The following is a 23780-nucleotide window of genomic DNA, read 5'->3' as shown; positions in this document are numbered from 1 at the left end:
TAATGACCCTGACCCACACGCGTGCCTCCTGCGGTCCGACGCCTCCTGAAGGAAAATCCTACCGCCCCCTCCCTCCCGGCCCCTATCTGGGAAGGACGCAGAGACACCAGCCGGAGAGCCTTGGACCAGCTCATCTGAGATCATCCAGGATCGGGGCCCAGAAGCACAGCACCCCTCTCCCATCCTCCGCATCCCGCTTCTTCAGAAGAGGAAAAACGGGCATTTGACCGAAGGCTTCTAATCCATCTGNCCTCAGTGCTGCATTGTGCTCCGCGGGTGCTTCCGCTGGCGGGGGGAGCGAGCGAGTGCTGCATTGGGCGGTTGGCTGTAGCTAAGTGGTTTCTAGCGCCTCCCACCTCTTCCCATGGCAAAGGCTCCGGCGAGCGACGAGCGCTCGGTAGGGAGCGAGCGCCTGGTGCACTCGCCCCCCGCGCGCGCGGACAGGGGCGCGCACCGGAGAGCCAGCTGGGAAATGTAGTTCCCCGCGTCCCGCTCCTCCCCGCGACGGTGCGGACTGTAGCGACTTCGTGACCACGAGGTCCTCTACGGCCGAAGACCGGATGGAGGAAAAGGACCGGAGAAAGAGACTGCATCCCCGGCAGACCTCCTGGCACCGAAATAACCAACTGCGTCGCAGGATACAGTATTCCTCCACTCGGTACATCCGCAAGGAACCATAATAATGTTTTTCACAGAGTTAGTGGTTAAATTATTAACGGGGAATCACTCCCTCAAGAGTACATGGTAAGTTAATCATTCACCAAATACTGATTGAGGACCTACTGTGTGCCCGGTGGCTGACAAACACGGGGATACAACCGTGAAGGACACGAGTGTAAGAGTCATGTGCTCTCAGATATAGTTGAATGAACAGGTTTTTTTACAGGATAGTGTGAAAGTGCCCCTGGTAATCCTTAGAGGAGGACCATTAACTCAGCCAGGGGAGGCCAGGGAAAACATCAAGAAGGTCTACGCAGACGCTAGCAGAACGTCTTGGACATAGCCCAAGTTTGTTTTGTTCTTTCTCTGATCTCTGCCTGTCTCAACCATGTTTGTGAAAAACAGACTTGGGGAACTCTACTTTCTCAGGCTGCTAATTCCATTTGTCTCTAATTCCAAATGTTAGAAACTCTTTTGAAGATAAGACAGTAATACAATACATTGAATGCAATAATTAACTAACTGTTTTTCGGGGGTCACATAAAATGTTTGATCTTTGAGTCAGCAATCTGATAAGTATTATTATTCCATTTCAGAGAGGAGGAAATTAAGGCTTAGAGCTGCACCTTCCGAATACTGTAACCACTAGCTACATGTAGCTATTTAAATTAATTAAAAGTAAATAAAACTTAAAATTCTGTTCCTCATTCACACTAACCACATTTCTCCTACTGCTTTTGGCTAGCAGCTATTGTATTATAGAGCAAAAATATAGGATATTTCCATCATTGCAGACAGTTTATTGGACCACAGTGGTTTGGGGAACTTAAATGACTTCCTAAGGTCCTATGGCTTTTTATAGAGTAGACTAGATATACTGCTTTCAAATCTGAGTCTTTTTCCAGATCTCCCTGGTCAAGCCCGTGTTTTTGTAACTTGCCATCCTGATTCTAGTCCTGTAAAACATGCACAAGAATCTTCCACAGTGATGTTCTTTGAAGATGTTTTTCCTTCCCCAGTAGGCAAAAAAATTTTTTGCCCCTGCCTCTTGTGACATGGTTTCAGGTTTTCTCACCATCATGACGATTTGGAGATACGCTCCGGTATATCAGTGTTCCAACTAAAGTGTGGTATTCAAAATTAAATACACATGGTTTTACAAGCAAACAGTAGATAGGGACTCTTTTCTCCCTTGAGGGAAGATTCTACCATCTTTAGGTAACCACATCTCACTGATCTTATTGTCATTTCAAAAAAACATTCCCTAAATTTTCAAGTAAATAAGATACTTAAGAATTTTATATATGACATGCAATTATAACCTGAATAAGGGCTAAAAGATTTCAGTGGTACACTTTACACCTTGATGCAACAGATTCCATAGTAGTTACAGTAAAAGAGAATTAAAACCCACAGGCCTGGAAAAGCCCAATATCTTCATCCTCTATGTCATTCACCTAAATTCTTAACCCAGTTCTCTCAGTTGGAATAATTAATTTCATAGGTTTTGTAAATATTGTGCTGCTCTAAGTATACTCCATTTTTTTTTATTTACACATCTTTTACTGTTATAAGCTATACCTCCCTGTGCATGTGTTGTATTTCTCTAAGACAGTTACCAGATTTAGGAATTGCTTAGTCCATAGGGTTTGCACATTTCTTAAGATAGTAGATACATGCCTTTTATTATTTTTTAATGTTTATTTATTTTTAAGAGATCGCAAGCTGAGGAGGAGCAAAGAGAGGGGGACAGAGGATCTGTCTAGGCTCTGCACTGACAGCAGTGAGCTGGATGTGGGGCTTGAACTCACAAACCACCAGATGCTGACCTAAGCTGAAGTCAAATGCTTACTGGACTGAGCCACCCAGGTGTCTCTAGAGACCTGCCTCTAAACCACTTCATCTCCTTGGCACAGAACAGACATCCTGAGAGGCAAGTAAGGGAGAAGATACCTGTGCCAAAACCACAGTTTCTCCAAGGTGTGTGTGGTGGTGGGAAGGGCAGGAGTAAACTTGTCCCAGCGTCATTTCAGAGCAAAGTATCCCATCCTCTAGGGACAGAATCTCCTTTGCATCTCTTTGAAGTAATGTGCTTCTGACTGTATCTTGCCTATTTTGTATATATTTATATTTGATATTACATAGTTTTTTGGTGAATTTTTTATTTGGTTGCCATCATCTAGTTAATTAACACATTCGTCACCTCACGTACATAGGGGTAGGGGAGTGAAAACATTTAAGTTCTATTCTCAACAAATTTCAGTCATATAACACAGTGTTATCAACTATAGTCACGTTTTATGTAAATTCTCAGATATGATTCATCTTATATTTAAAAAATGTGTGCCCTTTCAACAACCATTCCCTATTATCCTCACCTCCCAGACCTGGCAGCCAATTTTCTACTCTTTATTCTAACAAGTTTGACATTTTTTTTTTTAGATTCCACATGTAACTGATATCCTGCAGTGTTTTTGTTTGTCTGGCGGCTTATTTCATTTAGTGAAATGCCCTTAAGTTCCATCCATGTTGTTGCAAATGTCAGGATTTCCTTCTTTCTTATGCCTGGATAATATTCTATGTATACATACACCATATCTTCTTTACCCATTCATCTGTTGATGAACATTTAGGCTATTGTGAATAATGCTGCAATGAATATGAGAGGACAGCAGTTTTGGGGAAGCCCACATCCCCCACCCTGCTACTCTTTACACCAAGACTTAGGAGTTAGAGAGTTGGAGAAAACTAAAGCCATGGTTTGGGGCACCTTGATACTAACCTGCACCTCTGGATTCTAGATTCAGAGACCAAGTCCAAAGCCATTCTTATGCGATCATCAGGGTCCCCAAATAGCATTCTTGGTTGTATGTTTGGTTTTGTACATTTTATTATAAAGTACTCTAAAATAGCCACTTAAACACTTTAGCTCTTCAGTATGCAAATATAAATAAGTTATAATATAGGAAAAAAAAATATTGTGAGAATGAGGCTTTCCAGTTTCTGCTGTACATTATTCAAGTTTTAGTCACAGAGCTAAAAAAATTGTGTGTGTTCTTTGGAAAATTTTCTACTCAATTCCTCTGCCCATTTTGTAATCAGGTTGTTTTGCTATTGATTTGTATGAGTTAGTTATATATTTTGGATATTGACTCCTTATCAGAAATATGATTTACAAATATTTCGTCCCATTCAATAGGTTGTCTTTTCGTTTTGTTGATGGTTTCCTTCTGTGCAGAAGCTTTTTAGTCTGATATAGCTTCAATTGTTTATTTTACTTTTGTTGCCTTTGTTTTTGGTGTTAAGTCAAAAAAGTCATTGCTGGGGCACCTGGGTGGCTCAGTCGGTTGGGCGTCTGACTTTGGCTCAGGTCATGATCTCACAGTTCGTGGATTTGACCCCCACATCAGGCTCTGTACTGACAGCTAGCTAGAAGCCTGGAGCCTGCTTCAGATTCTGTATCTCCCTCTGTCTCTGACCCTCCCCTGCTCATGCTGGCTGTCTCTCTCTCAGAAATAAATAAAACATTAAAAAAACCTTTTTTAAAGTCATTCTCAGACTAATGCCAAGTGGGTGTTGAGAGCTGTGGAGGTGGTTAATAGAATATGGTTCCTTCCGGAGCAAAATGGATGGACAATAACAAGATAATTTCTTAACATGTACCACTAAAATAAATCAGCCTCAGGAGGCTGAGGGAAGTTGTTCCAATCAAGAATGATGATCTATTTCCAGACTTAGTTTTCAACCCAGAAACCACTGAAGAAAAAGTCATGTCTCCAGTAGAAGAATCCTGCATCACATGGCAAGTACATATGGTAGCTATTCCCTTAGCTCTTCCCCAAAGGCACTTACCTCCATTTACCTAGGTAACTGCATTGGGGAAAGGGGGAAGAATACCCGAATAATTGTTGGATCCAGAGTCTCAACTGACAGTGATACCTGGGACCCAAAGCACCTATTATACTGGGTGCATGGGAGCCAGCTGATCAATGAAGTTCTCACTAAGCTTTGGCTCATAGTAGGTCAACAATATCATTTGCAGGGCACCTGGGTGGCTCAGTCAGTTAAGCATCTGACTTTCGCTTAGGTCGTGATCTCACATTTCATGAGTTCCAGCCCCACATCAGGCTCTGTGCTGACAGCTCAGAGCCTGGAGGCTGCTTCAGAGTCTGTTTCTTTGTCTCTCTCTGCCCCTCCCCGGCCTCTTCTCATTCTCTCTCTCAAAAATAAGTAAACATTTAAAAAAAAATTTTTAAACAATGTAATTTGCTTAGCCTCTGCATGTTTTATTAGAAAAGAAATACTTGGGGGTGCCTGGGTGGCTCAGTTGATTGAGTGTCTGACTTTGGGTCAGGTCATGATCTAGCAGTTTGAGAGTTCAAGCCCCACATGGGGCTCACTGCTGTCAGCCTGTCAGCGCAGAGCCCACTTCAGGTCTCCTGTTCCCCTCTCTCTACCTCTCCCCTGTTTGTGTCTCCCAAAAATAAATAAATATTAAAAGAAATAAAGTAAAGAAATACTTAGTACTTCAGTAAATCCCCTGCATTGTATCTCTGGCCTATAGGGGAAGAATTATTATAGTGGACAAGATAAAAAAAAACAACAATTTTTTTTAAAAGAAGAAAGAAAAAAGACACCAAGTTAGAATCTCTGAAATTGCGTCTATCTCTCAGCTAAATAATTAATCAAAAACAATATCCCATGGGGCGCCTGGATGGCTCAGTCCGTTAAGCATTGACTCTTGATTTCAGCTCAGGTCATGATCTCATGGGTTCCTGAGTTTGAGCCCAGCATCAGGCTGTGCACTGACAGCATGGAGCCAGCTAGGGATTCTCTGTACCCCCACCCCATCTCTGCCCCACCCCTGCTTGTGCTCTCTCTCTCTCTAAAAAAATAAACTTAAAAAATGTATTTTTTCCCTAAATTTGTTAATGTTTATTCATTTGTTTTTAAAAGAGAGTGTGTGAGCAGGGGACAGGCAGAGAGAGAGGGAAAGAGAGAATCCCAAGCAGGCTCCGTGCTGTTAGCCCAGGGTCCAATGCGGGGCTCGAACTCACTAACCATGAGATCACGACCTGAGCTGAAACCAAGAGTCAAGAATAGGCATTATCTCTTTTAAATGTCTGGGAGAATTCCCTTGGGAAGCCATCTGGCCCAGGACGCTTATTTGTTGGAAGATTTTTGATAACTGGTTCAATTTCTTCGGTGGTTGTGGGTCTGTTCAAAGTTTTTATTTCTCCCTGTTTGAGTTTTGGTAGTGTGTGGGTGTCTAAGAATTTGTCCATTTCTTCCAGGTTGTCCAGTTTGTTGGCATACAATTATTCACAGTATTCTCTAATAATTGTATTTCTGTGGTGTTGGTTGTGATCTCTCCTCTTTCATTTGTGATTTATCTATTTGGGTCCTCTCTCTTTTCTTTTTGAGAAGTTTGGCTACAGGTCTATCAATTTTGCTTATGTTTTCAAAATAAAAAAAAAACACCCCAGCTCTTAGATTCATTGATCTGTTGTACTGTTTTTCTGGATTCTATACGGTTTATTTTCTATATTGTTTATTTCTGCTCTAATCTTTATTATATCTCTTCTGCTGGATCTGCGGTTTCTTTGCTGTTCTCTTTCTAGTTCTTTTAGGTGTCCAGTTAGGTTTTGTATTTGGGATTTTTCTTGTTTCTTGAGATAGACCTGGATTGCAATGTATTTTCCTCTTAGGACTGCCTTTGCTGCATCCCAAAGGGTTTAGATTGTCCCGTTTTCATTTTCATTTGCTTCCATATGTTTTTTAATTCTTCTTTAATAGTCTGGTTGACCAATTCATTCTTTAGTAAAATGTTCTTTAACCTCAATGCATTTGGAGGCTTTCCAAATTTTTCCTCGTGTTTCAAGTTTCATACCATTGTAATCTGAAAATATGCATGGTATGATCTCAATTCTTTTATGTTTATTGAGGGCTGTTTTGTGACCCAGTATGTGACCTATCTTGGAGAATGTTCCATGCTCACTAGAGAAGAATGTGTATTCTGCTGCTTTTGAATTAAAAGTTCTGACTATATGTCAAGTGAATCTGGTTCAGTGTATCATTCAAGGCCATTTCTTTATTGATTTTCTGCCTAGATGATCTGTCCATTGCTGTAAGTGGAGTATTGAAGTCCCCTGCAATTACTGTATTCTTATCAGTAAGATTGCTTATGTTTGTGATTAATTGATTTATGTTTTTGGGTGTTTCCAAGTTGGGAACATAAACATTCATAATTGTTACCTCTTCTTGATGGATAGGCCCTGTAATTATGATATAATGCCCTTCTTAATCTCTTGTTACAGCCTTTAGTTTAAAATCTAGTTTGTCTGATTTAAGTATGGCTGCTCCAGCTTTCTTTAGACTTCTAGCAGCATGATAGAAGATGGTTCTGCATCCATTCACTTTCAATCTGCAGGTGTCCTCAAGTCTAAAATGAGTCCATTCTGATACCCTGATACCCTCTGTCTTTTGATTGGGGCATTTAGTCCATTTACATTCAGAGTTATTATTGAAAGATATGGATTTAGTGTCATTGTGTTATCTGTGGGTTTCATGCTTGTGGTGATGTCTCTGATCCTTTGTGGTCTTTGCAGCATTCCATTCAGAGTCCCCCTTAGGATCTCTTGTAGGGCTGGTTTAGTTGTCATGAACTCCTTCAGTTTTTATTTGCCTTCTATTCCATTCTATTATCTCTCCTTCTATTCTGAATGATAGCCTTGCTGGCTAACAGATTATTGGTTCCATGTATTTCCTATTCAGCACATTGAATATTTCCTGCTACTCCCTTCTGGCATGCCAAGATTCAGGGGACAGGTCTGCTACTACCCTTATGTGTCTAGCCTTGTAGGTTGAGGCCTCTTTGTCCCTAGCTGCTTTCAGAATTCTCTCTTTATCATTGTATTTTGCTAGTTTCACTATGATATGCCATGGAGAAAACCTATTCTTACTGAATCTGAAGGGAGTTCTCTGTGCCTCCTGGATTTGGATGTCTGCTTCCTCCCCCAGATTAGGGAAGTTCTCAGCTATAATTTGTTCAAGTAAACCTTCTGCCTTTTTCTCTTTTTCTTCTTCTGGAACTCCTATGATACAGATATTATTACATTTCACTGAATCACTTAGTTCTCTAATCCTTCCGTCATGGTCTAGTATTTTCTTATCTCTCTCAGTTTTGATATTTTCCATAATTTTATCTTCTATTTCACTTATTCCTCCCTCTACTTCCTCCATCTTTGCTGTCACTGTATCTATTTTGCAATTTATTTACAGCATTTCTTAATTCATTGTGACTATTTCTTCATTCTTTGATCTCTGTAGCAATAGATTCTCTGCTGACTTCTGTGCTTTTTCAAGCCCAGCTATTAATCTTACGACTGTTATTCTAAATTTTTGATCAGATATATTGTTTATATCTATTTTGAGCAATTCTCTCACATTTCTCCAGTATTCTGGAGCATTTCTTCCTGGAATTTCTTTTGATAATTCTTCCATTTTGTCATTTTGTTAGTTTTCTGTCTTTTATGTGTTTTAATAGCTTGTTATGTGTCCTGGACCTGTGAGCACTCCTGTATTAAAAAAGGATAATACACTGTTGAGGGCCTGGCCCCTCAGGTGGTGTGTTTGGAGAGTGTTGCATGCTCTCTGTTGTTATGACTCTGGTTGCTTTATCTCCCTACTCATAGTGGTGGTTTGGACCTTCCACCAGGTGTGCTTTGATTTGTTGAAGTAACCCTCTCCTACAGGATGGTTCCAATTTGACACTTTCTACATTTATAGTTTTAACTCAGGGCTATTTAAACTTGTCCTTTGTCATAGTTTGAAGAGGATGCAACTAAGAATATCACATTAATCCATTGTACTGATATTTATCAGACCATATGAATAAGAAGTTACTAACACATTAGAAACTTGGGTAAGGCACATCCTCCAGGGGGTGAGAGATGTACCCTAAGAAAGTTCAGGGGCCTGTCACATCAATAACATTTTAGAATTCCAGTGGTTAGGAGCATGCCAGGACATCCCATTCAATGTAAAGGACAAGTTACCACATCCTGAACTTCCCAAACATGAAGGAAACCTAATACTTGGTAAGCCTCTTCAGATTCTGGAGGCAGAATGTTCCAAATGGGAGCAATGCTTCCATCCAAGGGCATGAAAGGCTGCCAGTTGTGAGCAGACAATAGCTCAGCAGTCATGTAACCAGGCAGGTTCAAAGGTTTGAGAGATATCATTGGTATCTGGGTGACTGGTTTATGGAAAGCCCCAAGAGGGAGATGACAACTTTCCCTAGAAGGTTGAGTAAGGTCATGCCATCTTCAGTGAAGATTTATGTATTTTTGGAAAAATTAGAAGTTTGTTGTATGAGATGATGACATGGGATGAAGCACCTGTCTGTGGACCAAACCATCATGTAGTCAGAACTGCCAATCATGAGCTGAGGTCCTGTCAGAACTATCAGTCATAAAATTGTACCAATAATCTATTGTAAAATGGAATTGATATATCCAGGATTGAGCTAGAGCAAGACCAGAAAGCTCAAGGAATGAGCAGGCAGCCCAGATCCCCATGTCATACATAGCTACTGCCATCAGTACCTCTCCTTCAGCTCACACCTACAGGTGTTAAGGGCCATCCCTTTGGACCAGATGAAACATGAGAAAAACCCAAAGTTGGTTCATGTATTAGTTAGTTGCTTCTGTGGGTGGAAGTTTAAAATAGGTGGTAGTTGCAGTACAGCTCCACTCAGTGGGAACTCTGAAAGCCAGTCACAAGGGAGTCTTCCTGATGGGCAGAGCTTCAAGTAGTATACCTGGTCATCTCCTTTGTAGGAAAGATAACTGGTCTCAGTTTAAAATACATATGGATGGCTGAGCAGTGAGAAATGACATGTGGCTATAAAGGGACTTGGGGAATAAAACAATATCTGAAGAATGAGTACAAGGGGTAGAGGATGTGACATATGGGGGTGGGCACAAAGTGTGAGCATCTTCATTACCTTATGTTAATGTCGCCCCAATGCTGTCACAATGGGTACATAGGCAAAAGGATTATGGTGGCAGGGAAAAAGTCACATATAGGTTTGATAGCATGGACTTCTAGTCACTGAAGTTGATCTCGTGTTTCTGCCCCTGCCAAAAGGCCAACCTGCCAGAAACAGAGACCAATACTAACATGCCACAAGCCCTGAAGACCAACCAGGAACCTGATAGCAAGTTGATCACATCAGGTACAGTAACAGAAGCTGTTATACCTTAAGCACAACCAAGTGAAATAAACTAATATACAGGTACTTTGATTAATTCCCATTTACTTTCTTCAGGAGGAAATTGTGACATTCTTTAATAGATATGGCTGTTTGTCTTAATCTGGTTCTTACTATTTAAGTCTTATTTTTTTAGTCACACACTATTTGCCCAGTGTTCAAAACTGGAGAATCTTTTTTCTTGCTTGTGTAATATACTTTGTGTCAAGATTCTTTATGCATTTTTAATTGCCCACTGCTCTTCCTAGGCTTTTTGTGTGTATGATATTTTAAGGAGGCTACTTCTCTCCAATATTGTGTACAAAATTAATGCTAATTAATGGCCCTTGTCAGTAAGGGTCTAAATTCTAATTTTTAACATTATTTGTGCAACTGTCTCACTCAGTCGGTTCAGCGTCTGACTTTGGCTCAGGTCATGACCTTGCGGTTGACGAGTTCAGGCCCCGTGTCAGGCTCTGTGCTGACAGCTCAGAGCCTGGAGCCTGCTTCAGATTCTCTATGCCCCTCCTCCACTCATGCTCTGTCTCAAAACTAAAACATAAAATAAAAAAAGAAAATTAACATTACTTGTGCAAAATCACTAGTCCATGTAATCATGTAGGTGGGCATAATGTGGTTTCTTTAAGCAAAGGTTTTTGGTTGGAATTTGTGGAAACATGGATGCTACACTGCTTTTTGAGTAGCAGCATTAAACATTCCTTGTAACTAATGCAGGTAGAAGACTAGATTGCCCTTTCATTTGATCTAGTTGTCTTTGTATTTTACCATTCCTTCTCTTCAGTCCCTGACCCACTCTCCATTACATAACAAATGATATAATCACAGCATATGGCTCATGCATTATATTATTGGTCATAGCACAGACTTCAACACCACCAAGTCTACGGCTGATATTTCAGATAATTTAACCCCATTTAATCTTTTGAGTAACCTACTGTGTAACCACCATTCTTTCAGACCTTTTAAGCTGCAATCCCATGATTTAAGACCCAACAAAATTTAAGATCCACTCCAGTGAAGGTTTAGTTTACATTATGCTTAAAAAATCTTTCCATCTCCTTTGGGAGAGGACTGTTATCCTTATATTTCACTCTATATTTCACTAATGAAATAAGAGCATTGGAATGATTAATTGAAAAGTGAAATAAAACTCTTCAGTTTCATATTAACCAAACTACATTTATAGAAATTGATATTTAAAGATATAACATTATTTTAATATATTTAGATAGAATAGTATTAACTACACATCCATCCTAGCACCAGTGTTCTAAAAAAAAAAAACCTTAATTTTTATCTGATAGCAGTCGTATTTCCAGAGATAAAGATTCAAGTTCGATGGTTTTATGTTAAAGTTTTATACATAAAATCTTGTTTACTATTCCTTTTTGAAAGTAGATTTTGTCTTGACATTCTTCAAATTATTATCTACAAATGATTATAACATTGGATTTAATAACATCTATATATGGCTCCATAAATTATTTTAATATACTAATCTATATATGCAAAGTCACTGGCTTTAAAAACCATTTAAAGATTCTTCTGACATGTAAAATACACCTTTGTTAGAACTGCTTGTTACCTCAGAAAATTTCATTCATTTTAAGTCACAAAATCACACTGTCTTCACTGCTGATGTTTCTAGCTACTCCTAGAAAAAGAGCCACCAACTTTGAATGCTGCACTGTCTGTTGCCCACGGCTAAAGTTAATGAGGGTGCCTTTTTCTCTCCACACCTTTCCACTTCAATGCTCTTGTTATCAAACAATTCAACTTACCATGTTTGCTGGGGTTTGTCTAGATGCTTTTGGCAAAGCCTGTCACTTTTTATCAAGCAAACCAAGTTTTCTATCTACCTTGCTGAGGATCTTTGAAGCTTCCTTCTTAAGATGCCTTGCTACGTTAAAAATTAAGTGTCTTTTTGTGAACAAATCAGGGAACCAAAGGATAGTTAAGTGCTTAGGTAAACACAACCCCAAAGGCACCTTGGCCAGATCACCATGCCTTGGTAAAAATTAAGATAAAAGTATTCTTAATTCTGTGTGGTTCTACGACCACCACACAGAATTTGAGCATTTCTTAAAACCTGAAATTCTCATTATGAAGGTCTTCGGGGAGGGTGTTCAAAATTTATAGTTCAGAAATAGTGTCAAAATAAAGTTTAACACTTTTAACCATTGGAAGGGTTCAGTTTGAGTCTTTTACTCATTATATACAACTTAGACAAACAGGGCCATTGCAAATTGAAGCGACTATCACTCTAAAGTTTAAGGATCATAGTGCAAGTTTAAATACCTTTCAATTATTTGGAAAATTAAGAGAAAAAATACTTCCTACAAATAATTTTCTAAGTTTCATCTAGTTTTTAGATGGCTATCTGTAAGATCTGACACAGATTTACATATACACACACGCATTTGTGAAGAAAATACTATAGTAATTTACAATGAAAACACGGTTTGCATAAATGTACTGTAAAGAATATTTTAGTGATCCTATTGACTTAAGGTACTTGTATGACTAATAATGTTGATGAAAAGCTAGTATTTCTCATTGACACTATCCAGAGTCAAAACACACACATCACAACATATAAACTAATATATTGGGAGCCCTATAGGGTTTTAAAAAATTAAGACTGGTAATCAAAGTTAATTTTTAATGACAATATATTCAATATTCATTGGCACCAACTTTTATTGTGAAAATTGTGAAAATGCCTCACTCCTGGAAGAACACACTCAAAAACAAGTGCTTCTACCATTTAAAGACTGAACAGTTGAAATTTTTCGTGTATTTGAATATTTTCTTCTCTAAATTATTGCGTTGCTCAGTGCCCAATCAAAGGCAATCTTCACATATGCTTCAACACTTTTATTTATAGTTCAATACCATCCTTCGTTTTTCATTTCCTGATACCAAATTAGGGGATAATGAGTCATTTTTGGAAGAAAGTCTTTCTAAAGGTGAATAATCAACAATGGGAAAATTATTTATTCCAGTAGCCTGGCTGTTTTTCCCTTATGGCTTCTATTTACCTCTCCAAATAACCTAACTCCTCAGTGCCAACGTACAAGTCCACATAGGTCAAGTATCAAGTAATAATGACTTCCAAAACCCAAATGCAGAAATTAATGTTTTTCCCTTCTGTATGAAAATCAGGTTTTTAAAAGCAGTATTCTCAGGTTATCATGGGAATCTTATTTGAACAGCCTTTGGAAAGAACTAGACTATCCAAACATATAATGCTACATATTAATATACCCAATATTTCACTTGATGTTTGAAGTTCAGTGACGTAAAATTATTCATAATTCTTAAAACATAGTGTGTAAAAGGAGTCAAGTTTATTCTACAATTTTTCTATAAAAGGTATCCAATTCTGTAGAAAAATGCAAACATCACCTTTATTGTTAATATTTACACTTGGTTCTGTAAACAAAGTTGGCAAAAAGAAAAAAAACTAAGCATTCTCATACATTTATAAAATTTTCTAGAATATGATCTTCATCACTTCTGAAAGTATTTATTTCAAGTCTAAAAGCCAGTAAATGTAGAAGTCGAAGGGGAAGAGAAAAACACTGACAACAAATTATTTGAATTTTCTTCTTCCCAAATATCTAAAACATCACATATACCACTGTTTTCAGTGTAGCTTGTGAAACCCAAAAATTCCGATTTCTCTTCACTAGTCTGAAACAAGTCTAGTAGAGACTGTACTGGTGAACTACAAATTCTGTTTCCTTCTTGTGTAATATATTCAGTTCTTTTCTTATCTAACTCCACATTTGGTTCCAGATTTTCTTTTTTATTTCTTCCTAACAATATTTTCACTTTCCGATGTATCTTACCAGAAGGTAAACTATCCATATTGTTGAAGTTGCATTCACTGGGTTCCTCAGGGGGACTTCGGGATGGAGTCTGTACCTGAACTGTTAGGTGCTCCTTTGAACTTTTTATTGCTAACAGACCAGAATCATGACCAAGTACTGAATGAAGGTCCTTTTCCTTCACATCCTTTGCTGGAAAAACCACAGTATCTGACTTTTGTTTTCGTTGAGATGCAGTATTATCCATACTGACGTTAGAAACTTGTACAGATGTCTGTAGCCTACATGGACAATGACCTACCTTTAGTTCTTCAAAGCCACTTTCATTTATCATTAATTTATATTCGGAAAAGTCAAGAATACATCCCTGTTTATTTTTATGTGGAGGTATATGTGTAAAATTTTGTTTTAGGTCATTTTCAGCTAGATTTAACATGGAACATTTACTAGCTGCTTTCTCGTCGAGTCCTCTCAATTCACTTGCAGGGTAGGAGATGCATTCTGAAATAAATACAAACTTCTGTTCAGGCTCCTGGACTTCTTTATACAGGAAATGCTGCTCAACTGCCTGTACATTATTTTCCTTGAAGTCATTCTGAGAAGTATGTTGCAATTCTAGCTTTTCTTTTGGTTCAGACTTTTTCAGGACACTTGCAGTAATAGGAGAAAGGGATCCAGTACTGTATTTTATTCTTTATTAAAACAAAAAGAAAAAATTAAATTGATATAAAAATTCCTTAAAGTCAAGTTAGTAAATACCTTTTAAAACTACTTATGAAACTTATTTAACTTAGACAGTATGATAAAAATACTGAAATCTTAACATTTAGACAAATTTTAGATGTCTTTAATAAAACTTTACAGACATAGCTAAAAACTCTAGTGTACCTCCTTTTCTCATCCATATTCTTTCCTTTCTTCCCAGAGAGAACCAGTGTCTTAAATGTGATGTTTAAAACTACTTTAACCATATAATTCAAAGAGAGATGACAGGAAAGAGATATGGGTCTGCTCCCAATATTGTTCTCATTATCCTGAAAAATATCCTAACTTGTATGCTTTCATTTTCATTAATACTATCTCATTTTATTTAACAATGTAGGGAATGAGTACTGGGACCTAAGGTGGAAACATATTCCCCACTTATTTATATTTAAGTGTAAAATATCTAAGAACATATGGAGCCAGAAACTTGGTATCTTTATACTCTAAAGATGACAAAATAGTAATCCTGAAGTTTCACACATGTATTCGACCTGAAAATCTTTTTCATAGAGTCTCTTAATATCCTTGGTATGCTAGTCTGTATTATACAACCCTACTAAATTATATACAGAGAGAACCTTACCAGCTCACTACTTATGTTTTATGTTCTACATGTCATAGGTAACAGAGAAATATAGAATTCAGCATGCTCTTTCAATCTGACAAGGACCATTTTATGTTTATTTTGTTTATACTTCCAATCAAGAATTCCTCTAGAACAAATGGAGTATTAAAAATATACAATTACCAGTCCAATACTGCTCTCTCTGTGTACACATAAAAAAATGCAGATAATATAATTAAGGAAAAACCAGCCTACATTTAAGTGCTAGTTCAGAATTTTGCTGTAGTAAATTTTTAGGGAAGTCTGAATTCTTACAGTAGCCCATAGTTTTAGATTTTTTAAAAAGAGAGAGAAGGCATGAACTGGGGGTTGGGGCTGAAGGACAGAGGAAGGGAGGGAAAGGGGAGAAAGGAGAAGTGGAAAGAGGGAGAGAGAAAGAGAGAATCTTAAGCAGGCTCCACCCTTAGCACAGAGGCCAACACAGGGCTTGATCCCACAACCCTGGGGTCATGACCTGAACAGAAATCAAGAGTCAAGGCTCAACCAATTGAACCATGCAGGCGTTCATACCCACATACTTTTAATAGTTGAAAATATACCTCCTCTCCAAATATTTAATTAAGTCAGTAATCAGTAATAAATAACCATTCTGAATGTTACAGAAATAAATTTAGACTGTTCTAGATATAGTCAAAAGACTTTGCAGCTAATTTTCCAAACCTGTACCTTGTTATATTTTCTAATCTTTATGCCTTAAGATTAGACTAAGATTAAGGGCTGACTAACCTAATGGGTTACTATCAGTTTTAGCATGTAAAAGCATATCTTTTTATTTTGGATTCATGGGAATAATCTAAGCAGGATGGTTTAGTCAATGTGCAGTAAACTGCCAATGAACAATACTGTATTTATTCATTCATTTATTCAAAGTTCTGTAAGTACTATTAGTTAAATATTACTGGCAAGTAGAATATAAGGAAAAATATTTAGTGAAAGTATAAACACTTAACAGAGGTAAGGGGAAGATGGTTTATTTAAACTCCTTATGATTAACTAAAAATTTTAGCTATTTTAGTCCAAGAAGAAGGTAAACTTTATAGCCCCAAGACCAAGGACTGACAAACTGTATATCATATGGACCAAATCTAGTCTACCATTTATGTTTTTCAATAAAACTTTACTGGAATTCAGCCACACCCATTCATTTACATATTGGATGTGTAAATAGTTGAAATAGGTATCTTATGGTTCACAAAGCCTAAAATATTTACTGTTTGGTTCTTTAAATGTTGGCCAACTCCCCTTCTAGACTGTAACAGTAAGACTTGAAGACCTTAAAAGTAATCTAAAGTAAGCACTTTTGGTAGTGAAGAGGGGATGGTGGGGGGAAAAGAAGTAATTAGTTCTTAATCATTTACACCCTGAAAAGATATATTCTTTTCTAAGAACAAAAAACTGATTTTTAGTTTAATGAAACAGCTTAATATTCTGGTAAAATTTAAAACTTAGGTTGATAAATTACCTTTTCTTTTTAGGCATGTCTCTTTCATATTCCACAAAATCAAAAATTAACTTAGATACAATATCATCAACAACTTGATAGTGATTACTCTGTGCAAAGTTTCTATGTTGCTCACTTAGAAGATGCTGAAAGAAAAACAAAAATGCACATAAATCATATAACTATATTCTTAAACCAACAGATTCCTTTTTGTTCAAGTTTTGTAATATTTTCATGCCCCTGTAATTAGATTTCTAATAACTACTCCAAAGAATATTAGGTAAAATAAATTTGTGGTTTAAGTGGAACTACAAATGAACTACATCAGAAAATGAAGATAAAGATGGAGAAATACAACAATAACATTTTGTATTTAGAATGTGCTAATACTCTTAAGACAATATTTCCCTTTATTTTGTTTTATTCTTATACAATTACCACTAAGCAAATATGGTAGAGCTTATAAAATATTAAATGAATGAAATGTTACAGTTTAACATATAAGCATCCAAAAGGCAGATTACAAAAACAAATGAAATAAAATGAATGCTGTAAAGTACAAAAAAGAAAGAATTCATTGAGGAACACATTTGAGAATGACCAAGTAAACAATCTCAGTTACCCAATGATTATAATGGAGAATATGGAAATTATTATTCTCAGTCTTTTCTTCCCTTTTTTAAATGTTTTATTTCTGAGACAGAGAGAGAGAAAGAGAGAGAAGAGACGAGACAGCATGAGCAGGGGAGGGGCAGAGTGAGAGGGAGACACAGAATCTGAAACAGGCTCTAGGTTTTGAGCTAGCTGTCAGCACAGAGCACGATGCGGGGCTTGAACCCACGAACTGTGAGATCATGACCTGAGCCAAATTCAGACATTTAACCGACTGAGCCACCAAGGCGCCCCTCTCCTTTTTTTATTTTTAAACTGAAGTTTAGTTTACAGTTATTCTCAGTCTTAAGTGTGAAGAACAGTAAACAAGTTTAGTGTACTGCGATAAAAGTCAAAGGAAACAAAGTTTCTAACAGGTGGAATCTCCAGGCTAATTCTATTATTTCTCAGTCAGCTGATAAGGAATTGCACCTAGAAGGCTGTACCAAGATGATCATGTAAGAATCTTATTTCCATTTCTCTAGTTTCATACAACTTTTGATGATTTAATTGTATTTCCAAAAATTAAACTGTCCAGTGTTAATTGTATTTCCAAAAATTAAACTGTCCAGTGATTACAAGAAACAAAAGTATTCTTGACTATTCCTTCCTTAGTTGCAAAATTTCCCACAAAGAAATTATCCATGTCCAGTAATGTTAAACAAATGAGAAATGACTAAAATTTAAACAGAAACATTTAGATTCCATTGGCTCATGTCTTTAGGAGAAAGAAAATTGTAATAAATTATGAAAACAGTCTCCCAACTTTTGTGTAGTCGTCCTCTACCTCCACCTACCTCTCCTCATTCAAGTCCTGACTTAAATGTCACTTTCTCAATAGAGCTTTCTAAGCCCCTTATCTAATGTTAAGTACCATCTCATTATTTATTACCACTGCACTGTATACTTCACTTTTTTGATACTATCCTACTTGCAAATGCTTGTTTTATATCAATCTTCTCTGTCATACTCTAAAACACCTGAGGGAAGGGAATAGGTCTGCCTTACTTGTTGCCTAATACCCAGTAATCAAATCTGCTAAACTGATACAGGTGGAACTGAATCCCTGAAATCTGAAATTCAAAAAACAAAATAATACTTTATTTTTAGCAACTAAGAAACAGACACCTAAAAAATAATAAAAATGATTTTAAAATATCAATTCCAGTATCTAGTATTCCCCCTTCTTGTGTCAATCAGTGACTAGGTTTTCATTTTTCAGTCCTAACATTTTCTGAACATTAAATGAGAATCACAAATTGATATTAAGGAAAGCATCCATTACAGATTATTCCATTCTAACAACAGCAAAGCAAAATTTGAGGACCAATCTATAGTCTAAATTTCAAAATGATTTTTGGGAAGGGGAAATGTTTCTGACAGTTTTAGCTCCTTCTGATTAAAAATAATTTTAGGGGAGTCTGGGTAATTCAGGTTGGTTAAGTGTCTGGCTCTTGATTTTGGCTCAGGTCATAATCTCAAGGTTCATGGGATCAAGACTCACACTGGGCTCTGTGCTGACAGTGTGAATCCTGTTTGGGATTCTCTCTCTCCTTCTGTGCGTAACCCTACTTTTCTCCCTTATTACATAAACAAAACACAAAATACTAATACAAAATGCTAACATATTTTGGATTACAAAACAATCAAACTTCAACTTAGACTCTAAAAACAGAAATAGCTTATTTCTTAGATATTTATAAATATTCTATTTAACTTTTTCACCATCTTCTACCAAACTAAACACCAAAACATACATATCCACTAAAATTAACAACTCAAATAATAACAGCTAAGATTTAATAAACCCAGTTCCCACCTATGTCCAAGGTCACACAAACAGGAAACCAGGATTCAAACCTGGGCAGCATGATTCAAACATAGCTTTTGCTTTCTTTTTTAAAAATCACTTTAAAAACTGTATCTTCATCCCATACCCCTTCCAACTATTCTATTTCTTTTTCTAATTCAAAGAATTCTACTTTCTTCTCATCCTCCCATTAGTTAATCATATACCTATTTCTTTAATTCCTCAGGCCTGAAGCATCTTCTCTTACTCTGAACATACAATCCACTGGTAAATCCCTTTCACCTCACCTTTAAATATATCCACAATCTGACCAAGCCCCATCATTTCCACCAGGTCATCACCACTAGTTAAATGATTTCTTCAATCCCATCAATCAGTTTAACATTTTTGCATGGCTTATTTCAATATCCATGAGTCTTGTTCTCTCACTTCCCAGGTTTCTACTCCAGTATCACTTTATGTAGATTTTCCTTACCTAGTCTAAATAAAGTATCAACACTTCCGTTCCTGCTTTAGCAATGATCTAATGTTTTTTCTATTTATTTTCTTAATGTGTAGTTACCTATATCTCCTTCCCTTCCAAAGAATATAATTTCCACAAGGGTAGGGAATTGGTATTTTTTATTTGTTCAATGCTGTTGCTCAAAGTAGTGATTGGTATAACACAGGTACTTAATAAATATTTGTTGAGTTAATGAATAAAAATGATTTTCCAATATTTATTTTCCCACTCTGGGTTCTTAAAATTTAAGATAATTCTATAAAAAAGAAATACATGCTACTTAGTAATTATCAAGTTGTAAACCACAATCAGAAAAATAAGCTAAAATTTAAATAGTAAATTTTCATAGTTTTAGAAATATCAACCTCCTGGGGCGCCTGGGTGGCTTAGTCGTTAAGCGTCCGACTTTCGCTTAGGTCATGATCTCGCGGTTCATGGGTTCGAGCCCCGCGTCAGGCTCTGTGCTGACTGCCAGCTCAGAGCCTGGAGCCGGTTTCAGTCTGTGACTCCCTCTCTCTCTGACCCTCCCCTGCTCACGCTGTCTCTCTCTCTCTCTCCTAGAAATAAATAAAAATATTAAAATAAAAAAAAAAGAAATATCAAACCCCCAAATATAAAATGACAATTACAGTTTCAAGATCTTCATATTTCTGCAAGCAACATTCACAATATCCTTTTTTCTTCTTCTCTTTCAACTGGAGTTGAATTGGGATTCCACATTTATTGCCATCTGTTTGGATTCTGATAGAAATATATGGTAAAAGAATTAACTGCTGAACATTAAGAAATAATTTAAAAATGTACAGTCTTCACCTACCAAATAGAATCTGCCATAATCTCCAGAGATTTATATCAACAAATACTTTTAAATAGATTTCTTAAGAAATTAAGAAACAAACTAAGAATGTAGTGATTATTCTGGAGAATATTCTAGATTACTTAAGAAAAATAACACATTTTAATTGTAAATATTTGTAAGCCACTCCTCAACCTCAATCTATTGCTCTAACATGTCTAAATCTGATTTAGAAGAGATTCAGCCTTCTAATCTAGCAAAGAGCCATTAAAAATAGACAAGGGGCAAAACCTCAATAGTGATCAAACAGGCGCACACACACATTACACCCCACCCATGGCATTAAATGAATTATTTTAAATGTTTGCTTAAAAAGAAAAAAAAATTACTTAAAGGTTTAACCAACCTTAGTTTAACCTGCGTTTGCTTTTGGATGCTAGATGGCTTATCTACATCAAATGGACTGGAGGGCTTCTGAATAGAATAATTTATAAAAGGCATATTGGTCAGCTGAAGATAAAATGGTCTATAAAGTCTAAAAAACAAAAAGACAAATACATGAGCTTCTTTATGATGAAAAAAACCACAACTGAAGTCTCTTTTTTAAATTTTTTAAAATGTTTTTATACATTTCTGAGAGAGAGTGTAGGCAGGAGAGGTCAGAGAGAGAGAGGGAGACACAGAATCTGAAACAGGCTCCAGGCTCTGAGCTAGCTGTCAGCACAAAGCCCAATGCAGGGCTCGAACCCACAAACCACGAGATCATGACCTTAGACGAAACCGGACGCTTAACCAACTGGGCCACCCAGTCGCCCCACAACTGAAGTCTTATATTTCAAAAACATGGAATTCATCCGGAATCTGAAATAATAGAAATCATTTACGCTTCCCTTCCCAATTCCTAGACCTAATTCTTTTTTTAAAAACAGAAACATTTTTAAACAAATATACAATGGGACGCCTGGGTGGCTCAGTTGGTTAAGCGTCCAACCTCAGCTCAGGTCTATCACAGTTCATGGGTTCGATCCCCACATTGGGCTCTATACTGACAGCTAGCTCAGAGCCTAGAGCCTGTTTCAGACTGTCTCCCTCTCTCTTTGACCCTCCCCTGCTCACGCTGTCTCTCTCTCTCTCAAAAATAAATAAAAAACATTAAAAAAAAAAAAAAGAATATGGTATGATAACACAAAACTTACTATCCTGGCCATTTTTTTTTTAATTTTTTTAATGTTTTATTTATTTCTAGGAGAGAGAGAGAGAGAGCGTGAGCAGGGGAGGGTCAGAGAGAGAGGGAGTCACAGACTCTGAAACAGGCTCCAGGCTCTGAGCTGGCAGTCAGCACAGAGCCCGACGCGGGGCTCGAACCCACGAACCGCGAGATCATGACCTAAGCGAAAGTCGGACGCTTAACCGACTAAGCCACCCAGGCGCCCCTATCCTAGCCATTTTTTTTAAAAAGTAAACTCTATGCCAACATGGGGCTCGAGCTCATGAATGACATCAAAAGTCACATGCTCTACTGAGCCTCTTACCTACTTTTAAGTGTAGACTTCAGCTGCATTAAGTACATTTACAGTGTTTTCCAACAATTAACACTATCCATCCCCAGAACCCTTTTCAACTTGAAAAACAGCAACTCTCTACCATTAGACAGTAACTCCTTATCCTCCCTCCCCACCAACCCATCTCATTAAATGCAATCATGCAGTATTTTTTCACTTATTTCACTTAGTGTAATGTCCTCAACGTCCGTCCATGTGTCAAAAATTCATTTAAGGTTGAATAATATCCATTTTACGTATATATCATCCATTCATCTTTTGGACATATGGATTGCTTCTGCTGCTGAGCTACTATGAACAGTGCTGTTACTACTATGGAATGTTCAAGTCTTGCTTTCAATTCCTTTGGATATATATCCAGAAGTGAAACTCCTAGATCATAGCATAGTTCCAATTTTATGAAGAACCTCCATACTGTTTTCCATAGTGGTCACACTATTTTACAATCCCACCAACAGTGCACAAGGGTTCCAATTCTTCCACATCCTTGCCAATACCTATTATATTGGTTTTGTTTTTAATAACAGCCATTCTAATGGTGTGAGGTGATGGGTATCTCATAGTGGTTTTGACTTGCATTTTTCTGATGATTGGTGATGTTGAACATTTTTCCATTTATTTGTTGCAATTTATGAATCTTTAGAAAAACATCAAGTCCTTTGCCATTTTTTAAATCTGATACTTTGATTTTCTGTTGACTTCTTTATATTACATTTTTTAAATTAAGTTTTTATTTTAATTCCAGTATAGTTAAAATACAGTATTGTATCAGTTTCAGGTATTTAATATAGAGATTCAACAATTCCCTACATCACCTAGTGCCCCTCCTGTTTGCCCCAGGTATTATAGAAAATATAGATTCTATGTTGGCCTCTCTGCAGGCTGCTGTCTCTTTAAGGGCAGGAACCCAGCTATCACATGCCCTCCCAGCTTACTAGTCTTAAATCAGCTAACTTTTCAATCTCCAGGATCCAAGTCCTGCTGGTTATACAAAATCAAGAAACTCAGCTGTTCTGGTTTCAAAGCCAGACATTATAGGGATTCATCTTCCCCTTGTGGGCTACCTAGTGCATTCACCTCTCCAAGCCAGGGCTTGCAGCTCCCAATCACCATTTCTGCCTTCTTCTCCACATCTGGTTGGTGATCTAGAAGTTTGTTCTGCCAGTCTTCAGATCATTCCCTGGTTTATTTATTCAGATGCAAGTGCTAACTAGTTGTAAACATGTGACAGGTTGAGGAGGGTCCTCCTACTCCACCATCTTCCCAAGCTCCACCACCCCATATTACACTGTATTAGATAAATGATTTAAAAATATCTTCTCTTATTCCATGGTTTGCCTTTTCACTGTTGTGCACAGAAATTTATAGTTTTGATCTAATCCATTTATTTTTTCTTTTGTTGTTTTGTGTTTTTGGTGTCATATCCAAGAAAGCATTGCAAAATCCAGTGTCATAAAGCTTTTCCCTTGTTTTCTTCCAAGAGTTTTATAGTTTTAGGTCTCTGATCTATTTTGAGTTAATTTTATGTATGGTATAAATTAATACTCCAACTTCATTCTTCTGCATGTGCATATGTAGTTTTCCCACTACTATTTGCTAAAGACTGTCCTTTCCCCATTGAATGATGTTGGCATCCATTTGACCATACATGTAAAGATTTACTTCTTAGCTCTTTATTCTTTTCCATTGGTTTACACATCCGTCTTTATGTCAGTAACAAGTTGTTCTGATTACTATAGCTTTTAGTAAATTACAAAGTCATGAAGTCTAGATCTTCAACTTTGTTCCTTCTTTCCAGGTTGCTTTGGGTGTTTATGGTCCCTTGCCATTTGGTATGAATTTTAGGATGTATTTCTTGCTT

General features: G+C 37.2%; 1 protein-coding gene across 5 annotated transcripts in view; it reads right to left on the bottom strand.

Annotated features, from left to right (window-relative positions):
* Nucleotides 1–12607: 12607 nt before the first annotated feature.
* DBF4 (DBF4-CDC7 kinase regulatory subunit) overlaps nt 12608–23780 on the bottom strand; it is a 37762-nt gene continuing 26589 nt past the window's right edge. For all 5 annotated transcript variants that reach the window (XM_077766813.1, XM_077766812.1, XM_077766814.1 and 2 more), the window contains 4 exons: nt 20764–20892; nt 20191–20302; nt 16620–16744; nt 12608–14459 (listed from right to left, as the gene is read on the bottom strand). In XM_077766813.1, the coding sequence (XP_077622939.1) occupies nt 13475–14459; nt 16620–16744; nt 20191–20302; nt 20764–20892 (1351 nt within the window). In that variant the 3' untranslated portion in view covers nt 12608–13474. The remainder of the gene's footprint in view (nt 14460–16619; nt 16745–20190; nt 20303–20763; nt 20893–23780) is intronic.

Source organism: Crocuta crocuta, unplaced genomic scaffold (assembly GCF_008692635.1).
Source record: "Crocuta crocuta isolate KB4526 unplaced genomic scaffold, BGI_CrCroc_1.0 scaffold165, whole genome shotgun sequence".
NCBI lineage: Eukaryota > Metazoa > Chordata > Mammalia > Carnivora > Hyaenidae > Crocuta > Crocuta crocuta.
This window is presented reverse-complemented; position numbering and strand designations above follow the sequence as displayed.